Raw genomic sequence first — 9,916 nt, 5'->3', positions numbered from 1 at the left:
TGGTGGCCCACCAGGAATCACTTCCAATGCGACCTTTTTTGCACCTCTTAGAATAGAGGGTCTCAGCGCTGCTTCGGGTAGGGCCTGATGCCTGTCTTGGAAGGCGGCCAGGCAACTTGCCCCAAAGTTGGAGGCAGGCCCCCAGGCTCTGGCTCCCAGGTGTGGAGCCCCCATTCCTCGCTGCGTGAATGCTTTTCTCTTCCTTGGCCTCTAAGCCCCTTGCACCACCAGCCCCCATCAGCCCTACTTCCTCACCCCTACACCCATTCCACGGGAAGGTCAGTGGTCAGCTCTGAGCAACGGCTTTCAGTTCAGTGTTGAATGATAATACAGATACGGTGGAAAAGCCGAACTTGCACGTCTGCATGGGTCTCAAGCCATAGGCTGCGTCTTGCTCTCCTTGGAAGGGAGCCAACGGTGCCAAAGCACTCGCTATGGGGCCGACAGCCACTTTTAAGTACAATATGGAGATGAGGATGGCTGGGTCAGGAGGGCCCGGTGATGGAGCACGAGGCAGGGAGTTTGGATCGCATCACTAGTCTTTTCTTTGGGGGACGAGGAGGACATTACATTAAGAATATTAGTTGAGGGGCGCCTGGGTGGCTCAGTGGGTTAAAGCCTCTGCCTTCGGCTCAGGTCGTGATCTCAGGGTCCTAGGATCGAGCCCCACATCGGGCTCTCTGCTCAGCGGGGAGCCTGCTTCCCCCTCTCTCTCTGCCTGCCTCTCTGCCTACTTGTGATCTCTCTCTGTCAAATAAATAAATAAAAGAATATTAGTTGAAAAAAATTAAATATTGTAACAGCAAAATGAGTTTATTTGGGAACAACAGGCCAGTTGCAATTCAGGGCACACGAACCAGGGCGAACTGAAAGCCAGTACAGAGTACAACAAAAAGCTTTCTTTGATAGAGGAGAGGAAGTTGGGATGGGTGGTTTTGAAAGAAACTCATTAGGGGAGAGTGAGACTCGAAGGTTGTGATGGCCTCTGGTTGGCTGAGTGGTGGTAGTTTCTCATTGTTGGGGCTGTTGCTGAGCCTGGAGGAAATCTTCCTTCCTCCTGCTGCCGTAGTATAAAGTAGGCTCCTGCCTGTTGGGGGCCGAAAATGCTGCTGAGAAGTGGTAGTGAGTGAGGGCTCCCCTTGTGGGGCTTCCCCACTTCTTCTTAAATGAGGTTGCCTTTATTCATTTTTATATTTTCCCTTTGATCAAGATCTTCCCTCAAAAGCATCACTGATCAAGAGTCAGGTTTGCCATATTTAGTGGTTTTGTCCCTCAGTAACAAGGAGGACCTTCCCTCGTTGCCATATCTAACATCGGAGGGCAACCATTGAGATCACACTTAGTAACAAGGAAGGGCAGGAGGGAGAGCTCTCAGGCATTCATGTCTAAAGTGTCTATCTTGGGGAGCCTGGGTGGTTCAATCGGTTAGGTGGCTGCCTTCAGCTCAGGTCTTGATCTTGGGGTCCTGGGATCAAGCCCCACGTAGGGCTGTCGGCTCAGTCGGAAGCCTACAAGCCTACTTCTCCCTCTCCTCTCTCGCTTGTGCTTTCTGTGGCTATCTCTGTCTCTCTCTCACGTAAATAAATAAAATCTTAAAAAATAATAAACTAAAGTGTGTATCTTATCAGGTTTCTAGGCATTTGGAGATTGTCTCAAAGTGTTGGGCTAGCATCACCCTGTTAGGCATATTGTTTCTACAAAGGTTTATCAGGCTCATATATGAAGCTTAAAAATAAAGCAGAATTAAATCACCTTCACAAATTCAGATTGAGCAATGGTTCTAAACCTAGAGTCCCAGCCTGAGGGTAGCCAGCTGAAGAGATCAAAGGACCATGGATTTTTAGGTGAAATTCACTGTAGCCAATATTCTTCCTCTCTTGTTTTACACAATTGGGTTTGTGCTTCTCCAGAGGGATTTCTGCAAGGGTAGCAGGTGGTATTGGCTATGGCACAAGCACCTCTTTGTTCAACAAGTAGACGGTCAAGGTTAGCCAGTGAGTCAAGTGATTGTCACTGGGCTGCTACTGCTTTGGCTGTGGAGTCAGCAACCTCTCCTAATGGAAGGGAGAGATTTCTGACCATGTGTTCATGGGCACGTACTCTGACCCAAGGAGCTAAGGCCCTCCCTACAGAGGCGAACTCAGAGTCACATACATTTCTTGGAAGTGTCCATTTAAGGCAAGTGTGGAGGTTTAACGGGATGGTCCAATGGGAAGCTTCTGCTTTATTATGGATGTGGACAGGGATGGCTAACTAACCCAATAAACATTGACCTCCAATTCCCAACTATCTAGTTATACGCCCATGGGGTATGCCATCCACCGCCAGACAAAAATGAAACCAAGCAGAGCTCAGAGTACTCTAGCTGGGGTCTGGGGTCTGGTTATTGATAGATTCATGAGTCAGAATTTCCTGACTGACACTTTCAAGCCGGGAATCAGAGGAGTTGCGATGACGTCCTATGAAAGGCTGTCCCATCCTCAAAGAGTCCTTCCTAAAAATCCTGCAAAGAGGAACTAGCTGATTTGTATTTCCTCTGGGTGCAGGGATACAGGACACACTTAGATAAGGAAAAGGGCTTGCATGACATGGTGAAGATTATACAATTGGCAAAGATGGAGGGATTTAACTGAGCCAGGACAGTTATGGCTGAAGAAGGATGGAGACAAGGTATGGGGCCAGTGGGCCATGATAGTGTAACTTGATAGGTAACATCCATAAGCCTGTGGGTATAATTGGAAGTGGCATTTGGGACTAAGGACACATTGGTGATGGATAAGACCAAGGGGTCTCTGACACCATGAACAGATCCAGCAGTCTGAAAGCTTTCCCCTTTTTACAATAGATTGGATAAGAGTGTTATTATTTTCCCAAGAATTAGAGGGAGAAAATAAGGTAAAAAGCAGCAGTAAGAAAACGGTATGTTTAAAAAAAAAAGAAAATGGTATGTTTTACACATAATATCTGATCATAGTTCACTGACACTGACAATTTAAACCACTTCCAGTGAAGTGTAGAAATCTTGCTTTCATTTAGGTCTATTGAATCTTTTCACTTTTTTTTTTTTAAAAAGCCTGTGCACAGGGGTGCCTGGGTGGCTCAATGGATTAAAGCCTCTGCCTTCGGCACAGGTCATAATCCCAGGGTCATGGGATGGAACCTCGAATTGGGCTCTCTGCTCGGTGGGGAGCCTGCTCCCCCCTCCCACCCCCCACCTATCTGCCTCTCAGCCTGTCAAATAAAATTTTTAAAAAAATAAAAAATAGGGGCGGCTGGGTGGCTCAGTGGGTTAAGCCTCTGCCTTGGGCTCAGGTCATGATCCCAGGGCTCTGGGATCTAGCCCCACATGGGGCTCTCTGCTCAGCAGGGAGCCTGCTTCCCCCCTCTCTCTCTGCCTGCCTCTCTGCCTACTTGTGATCTCTCTCTCTCTCTCTCTGTCAAATAAATAAATACAATTTTTTAAAAAATAAAAATAAAAAATAAACCCTGTGCGCATTTTATTTATTTGCTTATTTGGAAGAGCATTCACAGGGGAGTGGCAGAGAGAGATCCTAAGCAGGCTCCATGCCGAGGGCAGAGCCCAGTACAGGGCCAGATCTCATGACGTGAGCCCAAACCAAAGAGCCCGTTGCTTAACTCACTGAGCCACCCACTCACCCCAATCTTTACACTTTTAAATATAAATGTCAAGTATTCCCTCCACATCAGATAACAAATTTTTTGCTTCAACCATCAAAATAATTTTAAAAACTCAAGAGGAAGATGGTTTATTATATTTTCTCATATTTTTATGCATTCCAATTACTCTTTTTCCTTCCTAAATTCGTGCCATCCTCCTTGGGTGATCACTTCCATTCTGTTTAGGAAACTTCTCTTCGCTGTTATTTTTTTTTATTTACATATTTGACAGAGAAAGAACACAAGTAGGCAGAGAGGCAGGCAGAGGGAGTGGGGGAAGCAGGCTCCTTGCTGAGCAGAAAGCCCGATGCGGGGCTCGATCCCAGGACCCTGAGACCATGACCGGAGCCGAAGGCAGAGGCTTACCCAATGAGCCACACAGGCGCCCCAGCTGTTATTTTTTTTAAGATTTATTTATTTATTTTGAGAGGGGGGTGGGGAGCATGGGGGGGGCAGAGGGTGAGGGAGAGAATCTCTAGCTGATGAGCGTGGAGCCTGACACGCAACTCTTGGTCTCTTTACCCCGAGACTCTGCCCTGAGCCAAAACAAGAGTCGGTCGCTCAACTGACTGAGCCACCCAGGCACCCCTTCTTACTTAGCCCTTCTTTCACGGTATGTCTACTGGTCAAAATTTCTCTTAATTCTCTTAATTTTCCTTCATCTGAGAATGGCTTTATTTCCGCTTCATTTCAGAAGGATGTATGCACAGAGATGGAATTTGTGTTCGGGTGGTGAAGTGAACCACTGATTAGTTCTGCTCGTCACCACCTCCTTCCGTTTCTTTGATGCTTCCGGTTTGTGTTTTTCCCCTTGAGCGAGTAGGAAGGAATTGCCAGATCAGTATACATGACTTTGCTGAGTTCCTTAAACAGTTCTAGAGAGGCCCCTGAGATGTTCAAGTGCGGTGGTGAACAGGCATTTTCAGAGTCTAAATTCTCAAGCCAGCTCTCCTTGTTAAAGGAAACTATTTCTCGCAGTTTTTTAAAAGTTGTATGTATAAGCAAGCATGCATATTTCCACAATTTATTAAATGGTCTTAAAAATGATCAAGCTTGGGGCGCCTGGGTGGCTCAGTGGGTTAAGTGTCTGCCTTTGATGCGGGTCATGATCCTAGGGTCCTGGGAATGAGCCCCGCATCACACTGGGCTCCCAGCTCAGTGGGGAGCCTGCTTCTCCCTCTCCCTTTGCCTGCTGCTCCCCCTGCTTGTGCCCTCTCTTTCTCTGTCAAATAAATAAATAAATAAATAAAATCTTTAAAAAATGATCAAGCTTGAGCTGGATTTGGCTTAGAATAAAGATTAGATGAAACCACAGAAGTGCTTCTAGGCACACTGGCAAGAAATGCTATGAACAAAGACCGACGAAAACACGAGAAGACTCCTTACAGTGTCCAGGGTCAACAATGGGTTAAGAGGAGTCCTTAGAAATGACTATGTGGTTTGAAGGAGTTCAGGATATGCCATGCCAAAATATGCCACTTTGGTATATTATTTTGAGCTAAAAAAGCACTTAAACAAACAAACAAACATAGGGAGAGGCTTTCTCTGAAATCCTTGTGAAAATTGATAACCTCATCTGAAGTGGAGTCAGGGAGGATGCCTGAGTGGCTCAGGCGGTTGGGTCTCCACTTTCGGCTTGGGTCATGATCCTGGGGTCCTGGGATTGAGCCCCATGTCAGACTCCCTGCTGAGCTGGGAGCCTGCTTCTCCCTCTCCCTCTGCTGCTCTCCCTGCTGGTGTTCTATCTCCCTCTCAAATGCATAAATAAAATCTTAAAAATAAATAAATAAACAAAAATTAAGTAGAGTCAGGAGACCAGAAAGGGAGCTCTTCAGTCCTACCATTCCTTATGCATTGCAGACGCCAACAGAAAAGACATACCTTGCAAATAAGACACTGCATTAGCTATTACTATCCCAGTGGGAAAAATAAAGGTGTCTTCCCTTCCCTCTCCCCCAACAGCCCAGCCAATGGGAGGCAGTCATAACTCAAGGCGATGAAAAGCTACTATACTGGGAACTCCGAGCTTACTCTAACAGACTTTTGTTTCCAACAGCAATCCCAATCTCCCCCTTTACTCTATAAAAGGGCCTTCTTGGGGCACCTGGGTGGCTTGGTGAGTTAAGCATCTGCCTTCGGCTCAGGTCATGATCCCAGGATCTTGGGATACAGCCCCAAGTGCGGCTCCCTGTTCAGCAGGGGAGTCAGCTACTCCCTCTGCCTCTGCCTCTGCTCCTGCTCTCTTGCTCACTCTCTCTCAAAAAAATAAATACGTAAATAAATTTTTTAAATAAAATATCTTTTAAAAAGCCTTCCTTTCTTTTGTTCTCCAGATTTCCCTGCCATTAAGTCCTTGTTTCCTTGACCTTCATTGTAATTCTTTTCTATTCCCACATAAACACATTTTTGCTAGTAAACACTGACTATTTTAAGATTAACATCCCCTTATGGGCCTAAAGATAGATCCTCCAAAAGGAACTCAATTGTCCTAAAACCCCTCCTTAGAAATATCATCAACCAGGGAAACTGATTCTGACCACAGGCGGGAAAACAAAAATTCCACACCACATCCAAATTCTGTCACAAACTATCATATCTCCTATCTATTCTAACTAAGAACCCACTAGTGTTTCCTAAAGGTATTTAGTCTCCCCTAAATTGCCTACATCTCTGTTCCCCTTCCCTTATTAAGATGGTATATAAGCTTTCAGATCTCAATGCCTCTCTAGGTGTTCACTTTTTTCCCCTGTGATGTCTCCATGCAGGTAATATCAAAAATTAATAGATGTGTATATATCTTTTCTTCAGTTAATCTGCCTGTTGTTGATTTCTTTCAAAACCTAGGATGTGGGGGCGCCTGGGTGGCTCAGTGGGTTAAGCCTCTGCCTTAGGCTGGGGTCATGATCTCAGGGTCCCAGGATCCAGCACCATATCTGGTTCTCCGCTCAGCGGGGAGCCTCCTCCCCCCCCCCCCGCCTGCTACTCTGCCTACTTGTGATCTCTCTCTGTCAAATAAATAAATAAAATCTTTAAAAAAACTAGGATATATGTACAAATAGAATCTTAAGAGTATAGAGGGAAAGTTTTCCTCCTTAACAGGTAAAAGAAGAACAATGGGACAATTCAATAAAGGAATTTTCATGACCAGCAAATATACCAAAAAGAAAAAAACGCGCCCATGCTTTCCTGAAACTCTTCAGTGCCGCTGAATTAGCAGAGATATGCGAATTAAAGAAAGATACAATGGGTTGCCTGGCTGGGTTTTGTGCTGAGACAGTGGGGAAGGGGGATACGGTAAACAGGCAGGGCCTTCCCAGTAGGCCAACTGCACCGAAAGAGCATGGTGGTCCAGACACTCCGCCCACCCCCGCCCCCCGGCTCCGCTCAAGGATACGCCCCAAAATCTATGCCTGGGGATACCACATTCCAAACCCTTCCTGCCCTCGGGCTCTGCCCTTGGGAGCTCAGGAGGAGGCGGGGCTCGTGGCGGGGCCGTCCCGTGGGCGGTACCGGGCCGGAGGCGGCCACTCCGCGGCGCCCGGGAGGGGGCGTGGCCACACGAGGGGCGGGGTTACGCTGGCGGCGGCCGCCCCGGCAGCCGGCGAGGGGCGGGGCTCGCCCTAGGCTGCACCGGAGGGACAGCAGCGGAGGCGTGGAGGCGGCCGGGGAGGCTGCATCCCCGACTCAGCCAGGGAAGGAGTGACGGGGGGCGGGGCGGGAGGGCACCGGCGGCTGGCTGGGCGCCTCCGGCCTCGCGTCCACCTGCCCGGCCGCACGCTCTCCCCTGTGTCGGCGGGGCCTGCGCCGGCCCGGACCCATGGCGGCTTCGGCGGCTCTGTCGGCTCTGTCGGCGGCGGCGGCCCTATCGGGCCTGGTGCTGCGGCTGTCGCGCTCGGCGGCGGCCCGCGGCTCGTACGGCGCCTTCTGCAAGGGGCTCACGCGCACGCTGATCACCTTCTTCGACCTGGCCTGGCGGCTGCGCAGGAACTTCCCCTACTTCTACGTGGTGGCCTCGGTGATGCTCAACGTCCGCCTGCAGGTGCGGATCGAGTGAGCGGGCGCCGCCGCAGCCCCCGCCGGAGGATCCCGCGCGCCGGGCCGCGCCGGGCAGGGGCGCCGGCATGGAGGACGGCCGGCGGGACGCGGCGGGGGCAGGAGCCGGGGCGGCCCGGGCCCCCGGGCCCTAGACCTTCGCGGGCGGGCGCCGGCCACCCCGCCGCCCAGCCACCCGGCCGAGCTCCGGCCACGACCGGCAGCCCGCCGGCGGCGTGGCCGGTGACCTATTGCACAGAAACTCTGCAAACGGGCCCTTACTGTCGGGCTGGAGGGGAAAAACCAAACCAACCAAGAAACGATTTGAGTGCGGCCGACCTGTTGCCTCACGTTGGCCAGAGCCGGGGAAGCCGCAAGGAAAAATTCTGCAGCAGGGACTTGACTGGCCGCGATCCACAAGGTAGGAGGCCAGAGGCTGGACACGCGGGCTAGCGGCGGCGCTTGCCATGATGTCTCGGTGGCAGGGGGCAGTGTGGACGGGACCCCAGGAAGCCAGCCCCTGAGCTGCCCAGGCGGGAAGCCACAGGCGCCCCATACTCTCTGGTCCTCATTCCCGGACAGGGGTGGAGCGTCAGCCCATCCCTGCCCCGCTCTCCCCAGAGGCCCTGGTGCTGCCACCTGAACCCCAGGGAATGGAGGGGAATGGGCTGGGGAAGGCTCCAGAAGGAAAAGATGCTGCCACCCTTCACCCCCTTGGGGAGCCAGACAGGGAGGGGGGTTGTGTTCTTGGCCAAAGCCCTGGTGGGTGCCTCTTCTAAACCCTCAGGCCCCGGGGGTCTGGGCAGCTGCCTCTGTCCCTGTGTTGGGGGCCTGCTCCTTCTGTGCCTGGGGCTCCCCTCCCGTTCTGGGGGCGTCCTCTGGCGCTGGGCACTTGGCCATCTGGAGACCCACAGGAGTGGGAAGGCCGCTCTGCCCTATCCTTGCCGCCACCCTCCCTCCAGCCCCTAGATCTGCCTTCCCGGTGCCACCGAAGGCCGCCTCCAGCAGTCCCTGTGTGCCCAGAGGAGCCAGGGGAAATGGGGGTCTCCTTGAGCCCAGGGCAGCTCGCAGGCTGGGGAGCGGAGAGCAGGTGGAGCAGCGGCTTGCGAGGAGGCAGCCCTTGGGGAAAGGCGCCCCGCACTCCGTGGGACCACTGTGGAGTCTCCATCTCTCTGTCTTTCAGGAACCAGTGTTCGTAGGTGGTGACCCACCCCTTCCGTGGCCTTGTCGAGAGACTGCAATCCCTGCCCAGGGGCGGCCCCTGGCCCCAGAGCTGCCTGGGGAGCTGCAGCAGGGCAAAGGGCCTGGCCCGGGATGGAGAAAGGACCTTCCAGGCAGCGGCACCGGATGCTGGGGTGGCCGGTGGTCGCGTTCTGGCATGGGGAAGGACGGGAACCTGTCACCTCAGCACTGCATCTCCTAGCGACACTTTGAGGGCGTTCATGCTCCCCACCTGATGATCGGAAAAGCTGGCCTGGGACTGGGAGAGATGTGCCCTTGTCCTACAGACACGAAGGGGTGGGGCTGAACCTGTGCCCAGTCTTTGAGAAAACCCTTCTCTGTGGGGGAGGGGAGCTCAAGGGCCCCCTGGGGGACGTAGGGGGAGAGAACCAGGTCCAGGGTAGGGAATGTGGGGAACTGGCTCTTCTTGGGGCGCTGTGGGAGGCCACAGGGAAGACCGTCAGAGCTGAGATGGACACAGGAGAGAGTCCTCGAATGCCTTGCAGAGCGGAGGGCTTTACCCACAGAGCCCGGCCTCCCCTGCCACCCCACCCCAGGCTGGACAAGAGCTCCTCGACAGCCTCTCCGTTTGGGTGGCGGGGCCCCTGCGTATAGACTGCAACCAGGAGGGTGAGGGGATAAACCTGGGATGGGTCCCCAGGCTCGACACCCCCCAGTCTGGGATCCTGCCAGAGAACGTCCTCTGGATGGGCTTGGATTGTCCCTGAGGCCGCAGGTGTGCAGCTCCCTGGCCCACCAGGATGGCCAGCCGTGGCCCCGAGGGGGCCAGGAATGACCCCGGTCCCCCAGCCGCTCTGCCCCCAGTTGCTGTCTCGGCCCCCAGGCTCCAAATTCCTGGGACTGACAACCCGAGCAGTCGGTCCAGCCCCAGGGACAGAGTGGCCCAGTGTCACCCTCCCGCCTTTCTCAGCCGCCGCTCTAGAGGACGGGTCCTGAGTGCAGAGCTCCTCCCGCCTCACCCCGG

At 52.8% G+C, this 9,916-nt stretch overlaps 1 protein-coding gene across 1 annotated transcript; it reads left to right on the top strand.

The window, feature by feature from the left end:
* The first annotated feature begins 7,319 nt into the window (after window positions 1-7,319).
* Window positions 7,320-9,527, top strand: LOC123934473 (small integral membrane protein 10-like protein 2A). Its single transcript, XM_045994614.1, has 2 exons — window positions 7,320-8,131; window positions 8,894-9,527. The coding sequence occupies exon 1, from the start codon at window positions 7,496-7,498 to the stop codon at window positions 7,730-7,732; it is 237 nt and encodes a 78-aa protein (XP_045850570.1). The 5' UTR covers window positions 7,320-7,495; the 3' UTR covers window positions 7,733-8,131; window positions 8,894-9,527.
* The last annotated feature ends 389 nt before the right edge of the window (window positions 9,528-9,916 follow it).

The sequence above is a fragment of the Meles meles genome, chromosome X (assembly GCF_922984935.1).
Source record: "Meles meles chromosome X, mMelMel3.1 paternal haplotype, whole genome shotgun sequence".
NCBI lineage: Eukaryota > Metazoa > Chordata > Mammalia > Carnivora > Mustelidae > Meles > Meles meles.
Note: the sequence above shows the minus strand (reverse complement) of the source record. Positions and strands in the feature narration are given on the sequence as shown.

Excerpts from the sequence above, each read along its gene's own strand:
- LOC123934473 (XM_045994614.1), top strand. The coding sequence starts at position 7,496 with ATGGCGGCTTCGGCGGCTCTGTCGGCTCTGTCGGCGGCGGCGGCCCTA.